This window comes from Ciconia boyciana, chromosome 4, assembly GCF_034638445.1.
Source record: "Ciconia boyciana chromosome 4, ASM3463844v1, whole genome shotgun sequence".
NCBI classification, from domain to species: Eukaryota; Metazoa; Chordata; class Aves; order Ciconiiformes; family Ciconiidae; genus Ciconia; species Ciconia boyciana.
The window spans coordinates 94,567,961-94,589,152 of NC_132937.1; the positions used below are offsets into that span (position 1 = coordinate 94,567,961).

General features: G+C 41.9%; 3 protein-coding genes across 6 annotated transcripts in view; all 3 read left to right on the top strand.

Annotated features, from left to right (window-relative positions):
* On the top strand, positions 1-2,690 carry AK6 (adenylate kinase 6). Of its 2 annotated transcripts, none has more exons than XM_072860655.1 (5): positions 1-176; positions 678-770; positions 1,116-1,174; positions 1,261-1,406; positions 1,556-2,690. In XM_072860655.1, exons 1-5 carry the CDS (start codon positions 149-151, stop codon positions 1,743-1,745), a joined length of 516 nt encoding a protein of 171 aa, XP_072716756.1. In that variant the 5' UTR covers positions 1-148; the 3' UTR covers positions 1,746-2,690. The 2 variants fall into 2 exon arrangements, with proteins under 2 accessions (XP_072716756.1, XP_072716757.1); XM_072860656.1 differs by lacking the exon at positions 1-176 and adding an exon at positions 350-471.
* A 511-nt stretch (positions 2,691-3,201) lies between these two features.
* On the top strand, positions 3,202-16,063 carry CCDC125 (coiled-coil domain containing 125). Its single transcript, XM_072859366.1, has 12 exons — positions 3,202-3,330; positions 3,810-4,171; positions 5,706-5,764; positions 7,143-7,229; positions 8,134-8,211; positions 8,939-9,024; positions 11,139-11,221; positions 12,074-12,189; positions 12,755-12,862; positions 13,904-14,075; positions 15,439-15,572; positions 15,702-16,063. The coding sequence occupies exons 2-12, from the start codon at positions 3,901-3,903 to the stop codon at positions 16,035-16,037; spliced, it is 1,530 nt and encodes a 509-aa protein (XP_072715467.1). The 5' UTR covers positions 3,202-3,330; positions 3,810-3,900; the 3' UTR covers positions 16,038-16,063.
* A 537-nt stretch (positions 16,064-16,600) lies between these two features.
* ZFYVE16 (zinc finger FYVE-type containing 16) overlaps positions 16,601-21,192 on the top strand; it is a 33,243-nt gene continuing 28,651 nt past the window's right edge. For 2 of the 3 annotated variants that reach the window (XR_012042350.1, XM_072860660.1), the window contains exon 1: positions 16,601-16,812. The gene's annotated coding sequence lies outside the window, so the exon portion shown is untranslated. The remainder of the gene's footprint in view (positions 16,813-21,192) is intronic. The other variant, XM_072860659.1, reaches the window with a different exon arrangement.

Sequence of the window (21,192 nt, forward strand, 5' to 3'; positions counted from 1 at the left end):
GCCTGCCTGCCTGCCTGGCCTGCCTGCCCGCCCGCCCGCCCGCGGGCAGGGCGGGTGGCGCCATCGGCGTGCGGCGGCGGCCGCGGAGGCCCCCGCGCACGTGTCTCCTAGGCGACCAGCGGCGCCGCCGCCGGCGCGGAGCAGCAGCATGAGGCGGCCCAACATTTTGCTCACCGGTGCGGGGCGGTGGTGGCGGCGGTGGTGGCGGGCCGGGTCCCGGGCCGGCTCGAAGCGGGAGGACGCTGGTGGTCTCCGGGCCGCTTGGCCGCGGCGGGGCGCGGGGTGGGCCTGCGGGGAGAGGCCCCAGCCCTGTTCAAAGCCCGGGGTGATCGGGGGTGCGGGGTCCGTGCGGAGGCGGTGCCGGGCTGCTCTGCTTGAAAACTTGGGGGTTTTCCATATTAGTTAGGGCTTCTAAATGAAGGAAGGTTTAACTTTTGCATCATCCCGGTTGGCGTAACACTTCTGCGCAAAGTGAGAGTTTTCTTCGTAGTTGCTTTTTTATCTCTAGACATTGCTTGTATTTGTTTTTCCTTGTCATGCAGCTTTTTGCCTCCTTTTTCTTAGACGAAATTGCCAACACAGACTGACAAACGTTGCCTTTTTGACTCCTTAGAAGGTTATTTGAAGAGGACTTGCACTCTGTTCTCGTACTGGTTTATATGGGGTTTTGTCTTTAGGTACTCCGGGTGTTGGGAAAACCACACTCGGAAAAGAACTTGCATCGAGAGCCGGGATGACCTATATTAATGTGGGTGACATGGCAAAGGAAGGTAAGCCATATTAACAAAGTAGTCTGTCAAAGTACTTTAGATACTTTTGCCTTGTGTAACCATGTGCTTGTAGTGCATCTGTTATATATTAAATGAAAAGGCAATGAGTTTGCTTTAACAGAAATATTTTTGGTGGTATGAGTTAAAAAAGCATTTATGTAACACTAGCATACTGTGTATTAAGGAATAAGTAAGAAACTTATCCTTGTATGGATTTGTAAACAAAGCGTTCCTTGCTCTGAATACTATCTTTTGTTTGCATCCTCCTGAAATGTACGTAACAATATAAATAATTGTAATAGCTGCTGTTACTTCACAAACCTCCACAAATTATTTTTGCTGTAGGAGAACTGTATGAAGGTTTTGATGAGGAATATGATTGTCCGATTTTGGATGAAGACAGGGTAAGTCCAACTTCAAAACCTAGTGGTTTTGTATTTTGACTTTCTGTAATTTCAGATAAACTTGCTTATCTTTGTTTCTTTTGTAGGTAATTGATGAACTAGAAGATAAAATGAGTGAGGGGGGAGTTATTGTCGATTATCACGGCTGTGATTTTTTCCCCGAACGGTGGTTTCATATAGTATTTGTACTCCGTACAGAAAATTCATTTCTGTATGACAGACTTGAAAGCAGGTATGTCAGTGGAGTAAATAAGGAGTAAAGTACTGTCGTGCGACTTCACTGGAGATTTTTCTAGGGTATAAAATACTGATTCTCTATAGAATACTTGATAGTTCTCTGCATATGTACAACTGTCTCTCGGTATTGCTCTTGTTTTCTAGGGGCTACAAAGGGAAAAAGCTGCAAGACAACATTCAGTGTGAAATTTTTCAGACACTTTATGAGGAAGCTATGGTGTCATACAGAGAGGAAATTGTACGCCAGTTACCCAGCAACACTCCAGAAGACCTAGAGAGAAATTTGGATCAGATTATGCAATGGATTGAGCAATGGATGAAGGACAACAATTGACATTTGGTGAAAAAGTAACTCTGCTGGATTGCTTCCTGGGAGGGTTTAATAAATGACGTTAATAATTCTTGTATGATAAATTGAAATTAATTTTATTGTAATTTGATACGGTTGGGGACTAGAAGACGGTTCAGAATAGCCAGGTTGTCAGGCTTTGGAACAGCCTTTGAAGCACTCTGGGAGAGGCACACAGGAGAACTGACACAAGTGAAAATTCAGCAGTGAATTAAAGGATGAAAATGACATGGTTGACCTTAGTAGGTTCAGTAACAGATAATTTTTTGGAGCTCACCATTAAACCCAAACCTTCCCCCCCCACCTCCCCCAAGAAAACTGTAAAATCCTGATAACTGATGGCAGTTGAGGAGCTTTTGACTTCTAAAGGGTAAAGTAGTGTCCTGAAAAGGAGTTAGTCTGTTTCTGAATTTTTAGACTAAAAACTGCTATACTCTGCTGTACTCTTGAATGCATGGAAGCTAATGTAGAGTGAGGGGTGTATGATACAGTTGAAGGAGGGTGCTTTGTTTTGGAGGGAAGAGAAGTGACGTGGTAAGAGAGCTATTTTAAAATGATTACACAGAACTTCAGGAATTACTTACGGTGTAAGGAAAATTGGCTGTATCTGCACTGGTGTGGAATATTAATAAGTTTTATTTCTCCTTTTCCTCTCAGTATTCTCCATCACCCTTCCCAATCATGGAACATATTTATCACTGTAGGTTTATCAAGGAAATATATAATTTGGCAGGATAATGAACCTGCAGTGATCCAAAACATGGTTACACCTAAAATACTGGCAGCCATCTGTTCTGATTGCTTGTAAAGCCCGGGTTCCGGGAGAGCATGGCTGTGCAAAGTAGAAATAACCTTTATTCACTGAAAAGGTGGCTTGTAAAGCCTTGTGAAAGATTCTGTAGAAAGTGCTTGCTAATAAACTTTTTATATACACGAGTTTGAATATTAAGGCTCTATTTGCTTGAAAATTTCTATTGTAAAGAGTATTATGGTTGCATAGTATATGGATTCTTTTTTTTATTCCAAACTTGGTATAGACCTCTTGTGAGATTTACGGAGGAATACTGCATCAGCAATTTGACCCTTGTATAAACTGAAATGGTAGAACATCTGGAGTTTCCTTGCAGAATCGGGACCAAATGCTGTGGAAGCGCGTACGCGTATCGCTCCTGAACAGCCACTTTCGGGGTTATTGCTTGAAAGGGAAAGCGGGCGGAGGGAGGTTTCTGGCATGGCGGTGTCTGGACAGCACCGGTTCTTGGGAACGCTTTGAATGACCGCGTCTTGTCACGTAAGATCGCGTTTCCAAAAGCTGCTCGGGATGCGTGTAAATGCTGTTGTGGCTGGGGGGCAGGATACAGATCCTGCGGGCAGGATACAGACCTCGATGAAAGAGAAGCGAAGGCCCAGCTCCGCTTTGTCGCTCGGACCCTGCGCTCCGAGCAGCCTCCCGGGGAGCTGTCGCCTCACTTTCCGGGTGCCGGCAGTGGGACGCGGTGCTCCCGCCGCCCCCGCCAGCGCTCCAGCCCGCCCCGGGGCGGCACCGGCAGCGCGGCGGCCGGCCGGGCAGGTGGGTCGGGGCTGCGGGGCGGGGAGCGGGAGCGGGAGCAGGAGGGGCGGCCGGCGCGGGTCCGCCGGCGGGCAGGAGCGCGGGGGCGTCGCGGGGGTCACCCGGGCGCTTCCACCCGCGACCGGCCACCGCCGGCCCCCCTTGCCCGCCCTTCCACCCCTTTGCCCCCTCTTCCCCCCGCCTTTATCCCCGCTTGCGCCCCTTGCTCCCTTGTCCCCCCTTGCCCTCCCTTTCCCCCCGTTTGCCCCCTGTTGCCGCCCCCTTGCCCCCTCTCGCCTCTCCCTAGCCCCCCCCGTTGCCGCCGGCAGACCCCACCCGCAGCGGGAGGTTTCACCGCGTTCGTGTTTTACCGTGGGGCGGGAGCTATGTTTTCTGGCAGCCCAAAGCCGCATCGGAAGTGGCCAGGCACCAGCAGCTTCAGATTTTTCACTTCAGTGTTGTTTTGCTGCTTTAATTATGGAGTTTTTCTGTTTTTCTAGGTAAAATACTTGTGGTTTTGCGAGAGGCACTGTTCACATTGCTAGTAAGTGAAGTGCCCTCAATCAGGAACAAAAAAACCAGGAGGAGAAGATGGAGGAAGCAGAGGAGGATGACATGACATGCGGAGACTTGGGAAACGGACTTGGGAGAAGACCTGGAGGTGTTTATGAAGGGGAAAATTTACAAAACTCCTATTCACTTAGATCTAGGAAGGGATCTGGAAAGGTTTGTAATTCTCTCTTGTCAGCAAAGAGAGTGGAAGAAAGTGATGCTGCAGCTCTTCCCGGTTCAAAACGAAACAGTTTGTATGATGGATCATCCAAAAAGCCTGCTATTAGTTCAACCCGACAAAATAGCTGTGGTAAGAGTAATTTTGAAGTTAATTATTCACTGTGAGAAAAACCTCTTGTTAGAAAAACTGAGCAGATCAGCTGCTTCACAAGGTGCCATCAAGTTTAATTCAAACCGTTTGCCAAACCACTTTGAAATCTCTGAAGGATTCCAGGAAGTGTGTGTGCATTGCTAGGCTCCAAGGCAGCCTCGCAGGTTAGTTGGTGCAGTCTGTAAGTCTGCTGTTAGCATCGCAAGAGAAGATGCTCAACGCCATTGAGGCAGCAGAGCAGTCTCTGTTGCTAGACCTTCCTCCAAAAACATTAACAGTGAATGAGGCTGTGGCCCTTCTTAGTGTAGAATGACCATTTTTAAAGTGTTTAGTTTTGCACTTGAAAGTGATACTTAGCAAAGAGCATCCTGTGGTGGGGGACAGCATTGTTTCTTTCTAAATACATACATGAAATTGAATGGAATTGCTTGGGTTCCTGGCTTGTTTAAGTGTGTCTTCTCAGAGATTGTATCTAAAGCTTATGGCTAAATCTTCAAAATCCTGTTTGCTATTTAGTTGAAATGTGTGAATTCGCATAGTTTTGAGGTTAAGCAGTTGTTTTTAGAACCTGCATATCTCTGTTCTGGTGTTGACATTCAGGTTTTTTTGTGAAGACAACACTGCTGTGAATAAAATCAAATAAAGGCAGTGCTGTTCATTAACACTTCAGGTGCTTTCCCTTACATTGTTGGCCATTTTTAGTATTTTGACTGAACTATTTCCATATAACTTGCTTATTTCTCTCCTTTAGGCCACTGTCCTCTCCACACACTGCAGTAAGCTAAGCCATGTAATTATTCTTTATTGGTTTCAGCAGCGTCAGAGAGATGTTACAAGAGCAGCATAACTCCGATTGGTTTTGCTGTCCTTCTGACAGTCTCCGTATGATGTTTGTCTTAGATCTACGTCTTTCACACAGCAATACCCATGAAAGCATGACTAAAGTCCACATGAACCTGACTTGGATTTAGCAGGAGGCTGCATCTTAACATGTCTCTGCGATGCTCAGTTTAAGAAAAACAGTACCAGTAGTAACCGCTTGTTTAGAAGAGTATTGGATCTTATGGAATACTCTACCACCATACTTCATCATGATCTCTTGAAAATTGCCCCTACTTCTAAATAGTGCTAGCTACTGTTGTGTTGTGTTTGGCTGTTGAAAAGTTACAATCTAAAAAGAATCTAAAAAATGAAATTATTTTTTGAATCCAGATGGCAATTTTGTGGTGGTTTTTTTTTTTTTAAAGGAAATTCTAAAATAAGTGTCTTTATCTTAGGTCTCTTTACAACTGATCTTTTTTTCCCATTTCAGTTCTTTAACTGTGAAACAATATGTTTGAGCTTAGTATTTATGTGTTTCTTAAATCTGTTTATTAGCTCCAGAAGAAAAAAAACGCAAAGATGAAAATTCACCTCCACATGTTACCTGTTTTCCGGGTAAAGCAAATTATCGTGTTTTCTTTTATAAATATTACAGCATCTCATGATTTAGTATCTCCTATCAATCTTACAGAATCTAATACTGAAGTGTCAAATGAAGAACTAAAGCAACAACTTCGGGAAGCTCTAGAGGTTAGTAACTGTGCCAAGTGTGCTGCTCTTGAAATCTGCATTTCCTTTTGATGTAGCAAAGTAAAGCACAGAGTTAGCTTAGCTGAAGATCTTGGCATGTCCAGAATCTTGGATGGACTCAGGTTCTTGAAATGAGGGTGCTACTTGGAAGCCTCATTAAATTTTATGCCAGGAAATCACAGTGAGAGATGCAGTTTATACGCTGGACTGACGTTTTTTTTGGAGGGGAGGGGGAAGTATTTTTAAAGATGTAGAGAATACTAAAAGGATTGTACTCCTTTCCTAGCAGGTTTTCTTTTTTTATTAAGCTTTGGACCTGAAAATCTACAATGTAAACAGAGTAGTCTTTGGGGTTTTACTGCATTTTTGTTAAAAGGTAGTTAACTCCTACATTTTAATTTTACTGTGGTTAAATGTGTTGATATGTCGGCATCAGTCCAGGCAGAAGGAGCAAGGTGATCTCAGCTGTGAAAATATACTTCATCTGCACTGTGTTCTTTAACCTCAGGATAGTCTGTGGTAGGTCATTTTCAAGCTGTCTTAGCATGGAGAACCTTTGGTGCACAGCAAGTTAAAAGGTCAAGGAACCTTACTAATTTTCAATTAGACAAAACTGATAAATTGCCGCTGCTCCCAGATAGATTTTCAGTATCAATCGCTGAAGTAATAGAACTGGAAGACCTATGAAAAAAGTTTTGTATGACCACAAGTGAACAGCCGAGTGACCTACATAGGGGTTAAGGAAAGAGAAGTATACAAAGCAGTAAATTTTCTTTTAATCTTGGAAACTGAAAAACTGCTTTCTTCTGAAGGGGGGAATGTTGTATAAAGACATGATTGGCATGTACCTGGAGCAGGAATCTGTTTTGTTGTTGTTGTTTTGTTCTGGACAAGTAGTGGTTTTGATCCTAACATGATATCTGCGCTATAGAGTATGGATATTTTGTATAATAGACAGTACATTATATTAATGTAGCATTTATATTTTAGTATATATTTGTAATATTTACTATATTTTGTATCTGCTGCATGTATTTGCATGCATGTATATCTGCTATTCTGTTTTGCTTGCTTACTTTAAAGCTCCAGACCTGTGTTGGTATATACAACTTCTTTAGCAAGGAAGAACTGCAGTATTTAGTGGTTTATTTTCCAAATACACTGGAAGAGAACAGGAAGAATAATAATTACAAGTATTCTTCTTTAAGGATTTTGTGCTAACATGTACTGTTAACATTTCTTCATTGCAAGCAAGCTATTAGTCAGAAAAGAATCATATTTGTTTTTTAAAGAGGGCAAATTTACATTGCTATTACGGTTGAGTTTTAACAGGATTAACTTGGCTTTTACTCAGTGTACCTATTTTATTTTGCTTCAGGAAGTCGAAATTTTGAAAGTTGAGCTCGAAGCGTCACAAAGACAGCTTGAAGGAAAAGATGAAGCCCTAAGAATTCTGCAGAGTATGGTAGGAGTTGTTTGGAAATTATTTAGGTACTTAGCGGTAAAGGAAAGAAAACAGAAGAAATCTTCCTGCCACTCCTCATCAAAACCCCTCAAACCTTAAGTTCTTCCCAGGGCTATAATTTAAAGCCTTGCGTCTGCAAGTGTCTACAGACTCGGCTTCCACGAGTTACTACTTTTTCTGCATGGAACCACTGCGATTATTTAAGAAGGTTTTACTGTTGTAGCAAATTCTCATAATTTTATCTTTGAGGATCCTTTATTAGGAAGATTTAGCTATTTAACTTAAAGAATAAGGCCTTCTTTCCTAGCCTTTAAAGTACAGATTTTGCCAGTGCTTGAAATTCTGCTAGAAAGCACAGATATTTCCAGTTGACTACTCCATCTGTTGTCTTAGAGGACAGTATGCGTTAAATATTAGGTCAGACTTTTGTTCACAGTTTGTAATATTTTTATTTGCTATCACAATGAAATATGTTGAAATGAGTTCCTTTTTTTTAGCCTACTTGCATAACCCATTTATAGTTCTGCAGTTTCTACCCTCAGACATTCTTAGTAAGTTACACCTGGATCAAAGTATAAGTATGTTGTAATCAATTTTTTTGAGAGCCGATTTTGTGGACAAGCCTTAAAAAAGGTGTGATCTCATTTTAAATGATGCTACATTTTTCAACAGAAAAGATTATGGGATTGAAACACAAGTTTGTTATGCAACATAGCTATTTAGTCACTTGAAATTAGAACCCACTGGGACTTAGAAGCAAGTTGCTAGTGTTTGTAATTCTGCACACTCCTGTTTAACTAAGAATATGGACTTCTCTTGATGTAAAACTGAAAGTTTGGCTAAAGCCAAATTAAGTAAACTTAATTACAGTATTTGACAGAGTTATGCTTTTATTTTTTTGCAGGCAGTATTTAATAAAGCTACTAGTCATACAAAAGCAATGCTTCAAAGAACTGAGGAAGAAAAGAGAACTTTAGAAAAGGTAAGGGTGCATGTTTCTTTCACACCTCTGCAAAAACATAGAAGTCCATTGCTATTAATAAGGGCTTATCAGACTGTTTATTTAAATCAGTACAAATCTGCCATTAGTTCCAGGTTTTTTGAAAGTATTCTTATTCCTTTTTAGTAGAAAGGGAGAATAGTAATGTATTAGTCTTTTGATCTAAATGTTTTCATGCTGTAGTGTGTACAAATAATACCTGAAAGTCGCTAGAGTTCTCTCTGTAGTTTCAGTTGGTCTTTGTTGTGAGTTTCGCAGTCATTCATAGTGAGTTGCGCTATTCCTTAGTTATTAAGCTGCAACTTCCCAATGAGTCTAAGAAGTGGGTGCCCAATTTTCATAGGAAAGATGGGGAGGAGGAGGACGGTGGCATTGAGCTACCTTGTTAAACTGAGTTTTATGCTTTGTTTCTCTTCCTCTGTGACCTTTCCACACAACAGTAAGGGGACAGGGGAGTGTGACAGTGTGGGTTTGTTTTTGTCATAAGCCGCTACAAGCATTAGTTCATGCAACATGTCTGGAATCCGTAGCTCAGTGATGCAGAAACTTCTTGGTGTCTGGCACCAAATGTGTTTTTAACAGTATCATAGCTTGTCATTATTGTTGATCACCTAGATCTCTGCCAGTGCCAAACTCAGCACCAGCAGTTCTTCTTCCTTTCAGTGGGAGGCTTGTAATGAACTGCTGCAGGTTTGTTTTGTTTCCACAGGAAATAAATATTTTGCAATGGGAAATTGAATTTGATCAGGATAGATTTAAAAACATAGAAGACACATGGACAGAAAAATATGACAGGTATTTGACTTACACTGTGTATCTTTGGAGGGTTTTTTAATTGAACTGAATGCTGTATGTCATCTTTCTTGTGTTCCAAGTTTGCCTCATCGGTTTTCTGGGGGTTTTGTGTTTTCCTAATTTCCTTCCAGATTTGGGAAGGTTTATTTGATTTTTACACTAGTCACATTTTTATTTTTCAATTAAAACTACTAAAATTATTAAGTCTAATTCTTTAGTGTGTATATAGGCTGGCTTTGCTAGGCTGAGTTTTCATTTTCATCCTATTATGTTATTATGTTAGCCAGCTGGAGCCAGACTGTCCTTATTTACTTTAAATGTAAATGAGGCATAGAAAATAATGGTATGTGCATGCATGTGGAAATGTCATTTGCTGGTTAATCATTGCTTTATTTTCTTGCGTTGTAGGTATGAGCATACGTACAAGTAAAATGGAATGCTTTTGAGAGAGGCTGATCAACTGGTTCTTTGTTTAAATAAGTTACTCTGGACAGACAGCAGGTGTGGTTAGGCAAGCAGAAGATACCAGAGGCACTAAACTAATAATGCAGTAACAGACCTTGAAAAATGTGACCAGCAGGCTCGCTTACTTAAATGTAGAAATTATATCTGTGATGTCTACCCATCAGATTTACAATTTTTTCAGCGGAGATTTTTATTTAAAATTTGCAAACTTTGAATCAAAGAATAAGCCAAAAGTTTATAAACTATTCATTTGCAATAAGAGTTTTGTTAACATATTGTATCTTGTTCACTGGTTAACTTGGTTACACTTGTTAAGGGATACCTCTTGAAAAACCCTTTGGCTTTCCTGACTTAAGAGAGTAGGAATTGTAGCCAGGTAGGTCAGAGCAACAGAACTACTGTTAACTATTGAAAGCTAGAAATGTGGCTTCAGAAAACTGCAAGCCAGGAGCTCAGTCTGCTTTGCAAAAAGGTTTGCTGATATCTGAGGCAGCAGTATGAGAATAAGGTGTATTTCCCTTTGTTTATTCAAGTGAAATAATTCAGGTTACTATTTAGTCTTAAACAAAACTGTGAATTTACAGTATCCTGCATTTACTGACAGCTGAAGACATGCACCAAAAAAATTGTATTGCTTTAACATTTAGGACTTTAGATTGCCACTTTTCTATTCAAGAAGGAAACTTAAATACTTCAAGGAAAAATGCATTATAAATGCATATTGTATGTTCTCAGGTTGCAATGCTTGCAAGTACAGCTGTTTTTGAGAACACTATTAAGAATACAGGAAGTTTACTTTCTAAAATTAAGACCAGAGCCATGTTGTCACATGTTCAATAACAATTTTGTTCTTTCAAGGAAGTGAGAGATTTCTAGCAAGTGTTCCAGAGATTCATAATTACAAATTTCTTTGACTTTCTAATGGTAATGTGGTACTTAAACTCACCTCTTGTTAAACTCTGAAGTTGCTGGCACTGTCTACTTAGACGTGAATGATTTTTTTTTAATTTTATTTTTTAACATTCACTTGAACATACTTGGACGCTTTTAAATTGGTTGTATGAGGGTGTGGTTTCATGAACAAGGTGAGCCTGTTTGAACAGCATGTGCTATCTGGGTTGCAGAGAAACCTCTGTATGAGTACAGAAATTCTTGGGTTTGCTCCTTGCCGAGCCACCTGCAGCCTGGGTAATGAGGAATGACTCCACAGAAGCCAGCCCGGTGTAGCCTGCTTTCTTAGTCTTGGTCCTGTGCCAGTCAGACCAAGCCTACACACAGAACTTTCTTCAGAGAGTTAGTTAGGAGTAGTTTTAGGTTCCTTATTGGCCCCTGGCTAGCAGATTTGGATCTAACAACATACTACATATTATAGGTACAGATATTGTCATGGAAAAATTTTACAATATTTTCCATAAAAAAATTTACAAGTGAGGAAACTGCTTGTATAATACTGCATGGGTAATATCTTGTCAAACTGAACACTCAGCTCTTTTCCATTTTTATTTTTTTCTTAAACTCATCAGTAATCCTAATTTTAGTTTGCAGAAATATTAGATACAGTGTTTTAACAGGCTGGGTTTTTTTTCATTTGAGTGCCCATTTAAAAATATTTTTTAAAAGATGATACGGCCTTTTCCTAACTTCTGCAGGATATATTGTGAAAATGCAGCTCTTAAGGAAGCATTGAAACTGAGAACAGAAGAAGTTAAAACTCTTAAAGCTGAAAATGCAAGTAAGCCACCAGCAGCTATTCCTCTTCACATACTGTTTCTCAGGAATAATTCAGGATTTAGCTACGAAGGAAGCTTTCTGTCGGGATAAGTCTCTTGTTACTGGCAGCTGATATTAGTGGATATGCAGAAATCCTCTTTAAACAGACAAGTTGTGTTTGTTTTTCTTCTCACATTGTCACTTGAACTGAAAAAAACCCATGAAATGGTAGGAAAAGTCAGGTATGCATAGCTTAAAGAGTAGATAATGTGTGAAAGAAGTGTACCTATCTTATCTCGCTGGCGTGGTGACATCGTGGGTGTGGAGGGAAACAACCAGTCTGTGCTCCCAGTCGTGTCTTGGAAGGAGGCAAGAGCAGCCAGGGAAGCCACCGAGTGCTTGTGCTACAATGACAATCTGCATCAGAGACATTGACTTTTAACATACCCACTTAAAGATTCCCACAGCACAAACTTTGAGGTATTCAGCGTGTCAGCTTTTCAAACTGCAGGTTGTGCAGGCGTCTGGCTGGGACAGATGTCTCAAGCCCCTTTCCCTTATTTTTGATGTCCAAAAAGCTTTAAAATAGCTGACATATATCATTATTTTCCCAATATCGTACTATTCTAAAAGAACAGCTGCCTCAGTTGTAAGTGTGTAAAGAGATGAGCCCTTAGTACTGAGGCAGAGTACCTCTAGGAAAACACAGAAGGAAAGACAACTGGGATCTGAGTTTCTAGATCTACATAGTCTCATCACATTCCCAAACTGATGCTTAAACTACAGAACCTCTTAATTTGGGTGTAGTTAAACCCAGAAATTAAGGAATCAGAGCAGCAGACTTTTTAATCGCTTTCCTTGTTTTATTTCATAGTCCTGAATCAGCAGTGCTTGGAATTTCTTGCAATGCTAGATGTGAAACAACAGAAGGTTGTTCAGGAAAACATGTCCTTGAATAAAAGTGACATTACAGAATTTACAGGTCTTGAAGTAAGTATGACTTGCATGTTTTTCAAAATGGCTGGTTCAAAGATATGTTTATATTCAAAATATATAGATAAATTTTGTTTACTGATTATTTAACTGTTTCTTTGGACCCGTTTTTAGCTAATGACAATATGCCCCTGCATGCCTGTAGTCAATTTTCTAATTTGTGGTATGTCAGGATTCCTATCTTGCAAAGAAAGAGTAGACAGAAGAAGAATCAGGCTATCTTTCACAAGCCAGCGTGCTTATTTTTTTCTTCCTAATACCTTAACTCCTATGCCTACTGCTTTACTTTATTGAGTGAAAAAAAATTCTAATGAGGTCTGCTGGGAGTAGCATACACAGGCCGACAATTTTTGCCTTTAGGTTATCTTGCAGAAAAATATGTTTCACGTGTGTGGTTGTGAGTCAAAAGAAATCATGCCTAAATCTCTTGTAGCTTGCTTCCCCTGACCCTTACGCTCCCTGTGTAGTTTCAGAATGTTTTTTTGCTAGTCATGCGGCATCTCTTGGATTGCATTGTGTACGCAGATAGATACTTAACTGGTGGTTTGTTTTGGATTTTGAGCTGGCAGTTCTTGGAGCCTGCACCTGCAATACTTCTGGAGGGCAACCCTGTCCCTGTGCTAAAATGGCAGCTGTAACTCGAAAGCAACTTCTTCATCTCAAGCAAGAGGTAATGCTGCTGGGCTTAGATATGAACAAGCAGAGGGGTGCTGGTGCTCAAAACCAACTAAAGCCAGAAACACCGTACTGCAGCTTAGACAAACTAATGTGTCTTAAAACAAGAATGCTTCTCAGAAATGATGTAATGTTTGTTTGTAATGCTTATAATGCCCTAGCTTTTGCTGATAGAAAACTGTAATTATGATATCAATCAGCTTTACTAGTAAAAAAAAAATTATCGTTCTCATTCCTTTTCCTTCCACCCATATTTTTTAATCTAAAAAACGGAAAAAACACTCTTAAGTGTAGGCACTCTTTAAATGTATACACAGTGTGAATGTGGACTACCACTGACCCTTTCCCTTCCTTCGTGGCAGTGCATTCCACCCCTCCCTTGCATTGACATCAGCACTCACAAGCCCGCTAACCCAGCTAGGTCGGGAAGCTGATCTTGCTGAAAACTCTATATTTACGTCATGCTTAAATCGATAACATGGTTTCCAAGCTTTTAAGGTTTTTAATTTAGTGAAAGTCTATAGTTCTAGAATTTTTATTCTCATTTGTATTTGGCTCTGCAAATGTGGTAACCATCCTTGTGGTCCCACTGAAGAAGCTCCAGCTGACTTAGGGGTTTTGAAAAGAAGTACTGTCACGTCCCTTTTGTACCAAAGTTATTATCCCCAACAGAGATACCATTCTGTTGCTCCTTTTGCTCCTGGCCCAACGAGCATAGGACATTAATGCCCTCCTCAAGCTCTTTTGCATGCACAGAGGTAAATAGGCACTGCTGACAGCTTGTCTGTGTAGATGGGTGGTGGTGTGTGCATGCATGGAAGAGGAAGGGTAGGGACACATTTCAATACACATTTCAAAATGTATTTCTTAACGTGGTAAGAAAGCACTTCATTTGGTTTCTACTACTTCCTTGGTTATATTTATTTAAAAGTTGCCGGTGTTAATGGCTTCAGTCTGTGTCTTAATATACATTTTAAATCTGCTATTGCTTCCAGATTGCTTAATACACTTTACATTTTCTCTTAATTAAAACCAGATTGAAAACCTGAAGAAGAGTAAAGATGAAGCTTATATAATGGCAGATGCCTTCAGAATTGCATTTGAGCAGCAGCTAATGCAGAGGAAGGACCAAGCCCTGAGGCTTGCAGAAGTGATAAAGATTAAGAAGGAAACAAAATTTATGAACTGGAGACGTCTGAAAGACGATGGTAACTGGGCATGCTATATATCTGTAATGGTTGAATAGAAAAGAAGTTAGCTGACAAGTGGCACAGGCAGAGTTTCTTACTGTATTAAATGTATGGTTGTGGTTTAATTGCTGACTGAGGTTTCTGAAGAGTCGAGGAAAAAGGAACAAAGTTATGTCAAAACTGTAAATACGTTAAATAGTGTGTCATGGAGCTGAAGAATTTCTACCAGAAGTTTCACATGTATAACGTAGGGTGTCTGTGTATAAGTGGACTATATAAATACTACTGTAGGCCATTGGAGCTACTGGTATAGGCTTTTTTATTACGCGTTCATGAACTGTATTATCTGAGCAAAAACATGCTAGAATAAATGAGCCGTTATCCAGGATGACAATAACATTCTGGATATTAAAGATGATTTTTATGAAAACAGCACAAAAAAAGCTAGTATCTGGCAAGTTTAGCCTGGCCATTTTAGATCCTATCAGCAATTTAATGTGCTGTGTTTTTTTCAAATTATCTCTATATAAGAGTTAGGGAAGGAGGAGAAATGCAAAAAATATATACTGAGCTTTCACTGAAATACTAAACACAATACAGTTTTTTATTACGTATGTGTATCTACATCAGTATTTATTACTCTTCTTATACTTCACATGGTCATCTGAGAGTTACAAAGCACTCTGTAAAAGAGGAAGAATTCTTATTATCCTTTTCTTCTTTAAGAAAAAGGATAAGAAGTATTTAAGTGCTTATGTCATCGTGAAAACCATAGCAGAATTCAGGAATGGCACTTCAAGATGTATTTGTGTTAGCCATTGACCTGGAGGTGCCAGGCTTAGAAGTTTGGTGGGTCTTCTAGATTCCTTGAGCAGCCTCAGGATTTAATACTAAAACAGCATACATCTTGAATATCTGTTTCCCCTATACTGATATCATTGTTTCCCAGCTCTATATCCTGACACGTATGTTTCAAAATTTTAATGTATTTTAGTCTTTTTAGAAATCTTAGAAACTTTTAAACAGCTTGAGTCAAAAAAAACTTTTTTTTCAGGGTACCTACTGTTTAAGACCAAATTACCACAAATTATTGTTTAACTGTAGTGTTAAGGTATATTTTCCATACAGCAAAAATAATTTTATTTTCAATTTGCCCATATATACAATGAAAGGTCTATTTAGCCTTTAAGTGGTGCTAAGGGTGGTGCTGCATGCAGGTAATCTGCCATGTTATGTACATTGGGAGAAGCTGTAGCTTTTATTGCCCTTTTAGGGGAGATCGTCCAGAATCCAGTTTTATGCATGCCTATTTTATCCCAAAGCAGTTTTTGTCTTCCTAAGTTGCTAAATTCCACAGTTTGTGTACTTCTGTTTTCTTTAGGACACGTCAAGTTACAAGGGAACAAGAACAGTCTGGGACAAAAACTGTCCAGCCTGCTGTCCTCAAATGTGGACTCCAGGAAAGTTGAAGAGCTAGACAATCCTCATGAAATCCTGAAGATGTTAATAGATTTGGTTAGTATTTTGTTAAACTATTCATCATGAGTCCTTAGGGGAGCAAATATAACTGTCGATTTCCATAGACTGCCTTGTTCTTCGCTTATAAACTAGTTTATTTTCTTTCTCTTTTAAACAAATACCCAGGTAAATGACAAAGAGGAGGCTCTGGCTCATCAAAGAAAGGTTAGTTACATGCTAGCCCGTGCAATGGAGATGAAAGAGGATGTTTTGGAACAGGATAAAGGAAATGACGCACTAGGGAGTTGTCAGTACAGAGCCCAGGGGTCATTGGGCCCTGCAAATGCCTGCTGCCAGAATCTCCATTCTCAGAACAGTATGTCTTCAGTTCCCAGTGCAAAAACATTTGAAAATACGGTAAAAATGCTTCGAAAATCACACTCCTGGCCATCAGAGCCTATGCACTGTGAAGAAGGTAATCTGCATGGAAAAGCGGACGAAACTGTCGTGATCTCTATATAGCTGTCTGCTGGAATAAATTTATTTTTTAAAAAGAAAGATCTTGTGGAAATGCCTGAAAACATCCTGTGATTACATCACTGGGGGCCAAACTAGGACAATGGATTAGCCGATACCATCTTTAATGGTACCGTAATAGCGCAGTAACTATTGCTGTGGCGAAACAGCCCGATTTAATTAATTTAGCAGTAATTTCCAAACGAGATGAAGCAGCTCTCGCTTGCCGGCACCCTCGGCTTTTGCCTACCCCTTCCCCTGGCTCCACATTATCTGGTGACGAGACTGACGGAGTAACAGTCACGTCACTGCGGAGTAACAGTCACGTCACGGTCAATAGAAAAGGCGGGGTCGGGGCACGAGCCCCGCAGCCCGCCGCGGGGGCGTGGCGGGGCTGGGTGGGGCGTGGTGGCGCCCCCTGCCGGCGGGGCGCGCAGCGACCGCGTCCGTCACACCGCCGGCTCCGCCCCCCAGCCGGCTGGAGCGCGGAGCCCAGCGTCTGCGCAGGCGCAGAGCCGGGGTGGGCGGGGCCGCGGCGGCTGGGCGGGCGGGGCGCAGCCGCGCATGCGCCGAGCGGCGGCTGGGCGCATAAACAAGGGGCGCTGCCGACGCCGTCCTGGAGCCTCTGAGGGGGGAGGGGCTGCCTCTGAGGTGAAGCGGCGGCGGGGGTGTCGGTGTCGCTGTCGCCGCCCGCCCCGCAGCAGGAGCGCGGCGTCCTCCGGGCCGTGCGCGTCCCTCTCGCCCGGCGGCCCGGGGGGGCAGCCCTGCCCCGCTGCCTGGGGTGAGGATGTGGGAACGGGGCTGGCGGGAGCCGCGGCGGGGCCGGGGCGCCGAGCGCGGCGCGGAGCGGGACTCGCGGCCCGACGGCGGTGACGGGTGTCCTGCTGCCGGACGGCCTCCTCCCGCCGGCGGCCGCGGCGTCCCGGGCCGCCCTCCCTGGCGGGGAGCCCGGCGCTGCCCGCGGGGCGGGGTGGGGGGCGGCCGGCCGGCGTGTGCCGGCGCCTCCCGAGGCTCCCGGCCGGGGCTGCGCGGCGGGGCCGGGGGCGCTGCGCCGGGGCAGAGGCAGAGCCGCCGTAGGCCTGGGGCGCCCGAGGGGGGCGGAGCGCCGCACGAACGGGATCTCTTCGGAAGCGCTCGGCGCGGCACTACCCTGCCTGTGTGTCTCCAGCCCCCAAGGCTAATGGCCTCGTGTTGGCGCTCGCCTTGCCGCGGCCAGCTCTTGTTTTGTAGGTGCTGACTGCCTTTGTCTCACCTGAATGGGCACAGATGCGTATCTCGGCTGAGGAAAGTGTCCTAAGCTGGCATTGAGCACTGAAGTTTATTCAGGCCTGAAGAAGGACTTGTGTACTTCATAACTGTCATTGGTCAGAGAAACTGTCTGTAGTAAGGATTTTACAGTCTCAGTAGCATCAGCGAATGCACTCCTTGGAAGTGGAAGATGGTAATGAAACAAAAACAAACCCGTGTGCTTTTTTAGCGTACGGTTTGCTACTAGCACACTGTAGCAGCTGACCTCTTACAGCACTTCATGCTTGTAGCATATATTAGATTGCTTAGGTGGATTAATTGCCTCTAGAGATTTAGAGATATTAGGGATGTTTTTGCTTACTTCTGTTCCATTTATTTTGATACAGGGTACAGAGTATAATGGACATGCTTACACTGTACACTTAGAGGCATTAAATGTTTTAAGACATGCTTCTGCATAAACTGGGAAACATTCTCAGTCTGTATTTAAATACAAGCTATAATGGCAGAGAACTGGTTATTAGTATGTTCTAGAGAAATGAGTAGAGCACAGAAAAGGATCCAGTTGACTGCTGGTGCTAGATGCTGTTAGTGTCCAGTGGTGTATTGCTGAGGTTGTCTAATAGGAATATCTGGTTATTAATAATGCAAGTCAGAGAAGATGAGAATATTGAGGGAGCACTGGTTTCCGTTGAGGAAAGATCTTTCAGACCTGTTGTAATAATCATATTCTCATGATTCATTTTCTAATGCTGACTAATAAATGCTGATACAACTGACGGTGATGGCACTGTGGGCAGTATGTGAGAGATGTGTTTGTTCAGTTGAGCAAGTGGATTCTTCAGCTGGGGGCCTGGCTGCTGATGGTACTGCTGATGTGTTGGAGCACTGATGAAAATCAACTAATTGTTGATGGACAGTTTTTTCTGTCTGGTGTGAATGATGCTATTTTCTGTTCAGAAGAGCAATAACAAATTGCTGTGGATGAACAAAAGAGAGTCTTCAGGAGCTGAAGATGTAGGGACAGAGTTGTCTGATTGGTGTCGGTGATAATATCATAATGCTGTTGATGGAGTTTTGTTCTTCTGAAGAAATTGCATTGAACTAACAGAACATTGCTCTTTAAGCAAGGCAGTTTAGTTTTTTGTAGTGTGCCACGTAAGCTTTTCCTTATGTGTCTGAAAACTTCTGTAACTTTTGTCTTCAACCCCTGATTCAGCTAGTAAATTTGCAGTAGCAGCAGCCACTGCAGTTTTTGGGTTGGATAATGTGTTGTCTTGCTCAGCAAGAGTAATTTTAGTTTTTATTTGACAACATTTAAGTTTTTCTGCGAAACATTTGCTCAGTTGTAATGAAATCCCTGTTAAGTCAATTGCTGATGAACTCCATGTGCAGTTGTACCCTTAAGTTTGGGGTTTTTTGTCTGTAGGGCCTCAAGCCTATGGGTAGGTGTATGGTGTAGGGATATTGGAGGGGGACAAGAAGGAGAAAGCTGGTAATTAAATAATTAAACACCCATAAGGTAGGAGAAGAGGCATACTGTGCTTGATGCAGCACTGCACTTCTATAGCACTGTGAGCACAGATAGTTCTTAATGGTTGTGTTTCTATCAGAGGCTTTCTTCTAGTTATGGTAGTTGCTTGGAAAAAAATATTTAAATCCTGTTGTGAGGATAAAAGTTTCAATACAGGTTTCTGCTCAGACTAAACGTAATGATTAAACGCAATGATGGGGTTGAAATAATCTCACTTTGCAGTGAGCAAAAAGACTTTCATGGTAACCTGAAATTAAGATGGCTACTGTGGTCAGCTTTTTGGAGTGAAGACCTCTGTGTGTGTGTTTGTTTATCTCTAAACCTGATCTTGTGGTTTAGCATGCTCCATATAAAAGCAGGCCTGGATTCTGCAGTGATAATTATCTGCGACTAGCTGGAGATCTGGTAATGCCTACATATATTTACAGAGAGTGTTTTTTAGGGATTCTTAAACATGAAAAGGCATCTTGTCATCAGACATTAAACTGGTTAGCTGATAATAATTAACTTATCCATTTTATTTTACAAGTTACCACCACTGAAAACTAGTAAGTACCTCCATTTAGAGAGATTATGTTTGGGGAAAAAAAAAATAAATGTCAATCCATCCTGTAACTTGGCCATTCTCTATCCTAGCAGACTTGTGTTATCTTCTCCTTTAAATAAGAGTGTGTTGAGAATGCCCTAGTGGAATGTTGGTTTTGAACTCAACTCTGGAATACTCCTAATATGTATCATATTAGAAGTGATTTATAGAGGGTATAAAAGAAGTGGCCTATAAAGTGCTTTTAAATGCACTGACACACTTGCACTTGTTGTACACAGTCATCCAGATCACAGTATTTGCTTCCCTTAGGTAGTAGTTTTTATGTAGCAGAATTATTGCCTCTCTTTCTTAAGATGCTGTCTTTATGCAGTTTTAAGTGCAGTATTAGGAGTTTGCCACAGGCCAAGCCTCATCTGATTGGGCAAATAACGTAAGCAAACCTTTGCTATTCTCTTTTGTTCCATTTAAGCTTGCCTGTTGGAGGCCTGAGAAGGTAAAGAAGGGCATTTGACCAGGTGTTGATGTGACCTAAATACTAACTGTTCAGAATCCTTCCTGAGACTGCCTCAGAATAGCTCACTTCAGTACTGTTCATGTCAGCTGTTCCAGGTGCTGGCTTCCTGGGTTCACCATGGTGACTGCTGCCCCGCATAGCAATTGAGGGTTGTTAGTTTTCCACTAAATGAACTTGGGTAAGATAATAAAGAATGCTGGTCTTGAAATCAGGGCACAAGTAAAAGCTTTGAAAGATAAGAGATTTAAGGTGAGCTTGTTTAGGAACATACCAAATGTTTACTTAGAGAAGTGGCCAGTACTCTTAGTACGCTTTTTTGTAACACATCAACAAAAAGTATTATTCTGTATTGAAGCTGAAGAATACTCAATCAGCAAAACAAAGTTGACTGTTAATTGGAAAAAAAAAATAGATCTTTGCCAACCAATGTACTTGGGAACCCTTGTGATTGGTGTGTTCTGTTCTTCAAGTGAGATTAGCTGCTGCTTAAGGAAGTGAGATGTGTGTAAGGATGAATGGCGTGGTGAGAATTGATGACCTGTAATGGTGTAAAATGTTCAGAATGTCACCTGTGTCTATCCATTAATATGTCATCTTTGGTGTATTTCTGGCTGAAGTAGTAGTAAAGTGAGCACCCCAGCACTTCTCTTGACATCAGGCCTTGTAGTTTACTTCTACAGTAGACTGTAGGATGTCTTAAGGAAATAATGGACCTAATTAGCTCAATTCAGCACAGTAATCTGTGAAAGTAAATCTCTAAAATGAAATATGAAAGGTTTTTTTATAACAGCTTCTGGTGTTATTGAGATACCTGAACAAAATTCATTTCAGAGGACATCTTTAAGTCTAATTTATTGGTGATAGATGTTTGTTTCCTTTGTTAACAGTTAGGGTTTTTTTAAAAAACACTTACTGCCGATTTAAAAAATACTCAAAATTCTGATTGTGGTAAACTGGGAGCTTAACTTGTGGGGCTGTAACTCTGAACAGTATTTTGTGTGGATAATTAAGAGTGAAGCGTTACCCTGCAACCCGTGCAGTGCTACAGGCACGGGGAAGAGTGGCTGGAAAGCTGCCCAGCAGAGAGGGACCTGGGAGTGTTGGTTGACAGCCACCTGAATGTGAGTCAGCAGTGTGCCCAGGTGGCCAAGAAGGCCAACAGCATCCTGGCTTGTATCAGAACTAGTGTGGCCAGCAGGACTAAGGAAGTGATCATGCCCCTGTACTCAGCACTGGTGAGGCCGCACCTCAAATACTGTGTTCAGTTTTGGGCCCCTCCCCACAAGAGAGACATTGAGGTGCTGGAGCGTGTCCAGAG

Bases quoted from the DNA above. Each gene is read 5' to 3' on its own strand.
- AK6 (XM_072860655.1), top strand. From the start codon at position 149: ATGAGGCGGCCCAACATTTTGCTCACCG. The intron at 771-1,115 runs GTAAGCCATATT...TTTTTGCTGTAG, and splicing joins GGGTGACATGGCAAAGGAAG to GAGAACTGTATGAAGGTTTT. The intron at 1,407-1,555 runs GTATGTCAGTGG...CTTGTTTTCTAG, and splicing joins TATGACAGACTTGAAAGCAG to GGGCTACAAAGGGAAAAAGC.
- CCDC125 (XM_072859366.1), top strand. From the start codon at position 3,901: ATGGAGGAAGCAGAGGAGGATGACATGACATGCGGAGACTTGGGAAAC. The intron at 4,172-5,705 runs GTAAGAGTAATT...TCAATCTTACAG, and splicing joins AACCCGACAAAATAGCTGTG to AATCTAATACTGAAGTGTCA. The intron at 8,212-8,938 runs GTAAGGGTGCAT...TTGTTTCCACAG, and splicing joins AAAAGAGAACTTTAGAAAAG to GAAATAAATATTTTGCAATG.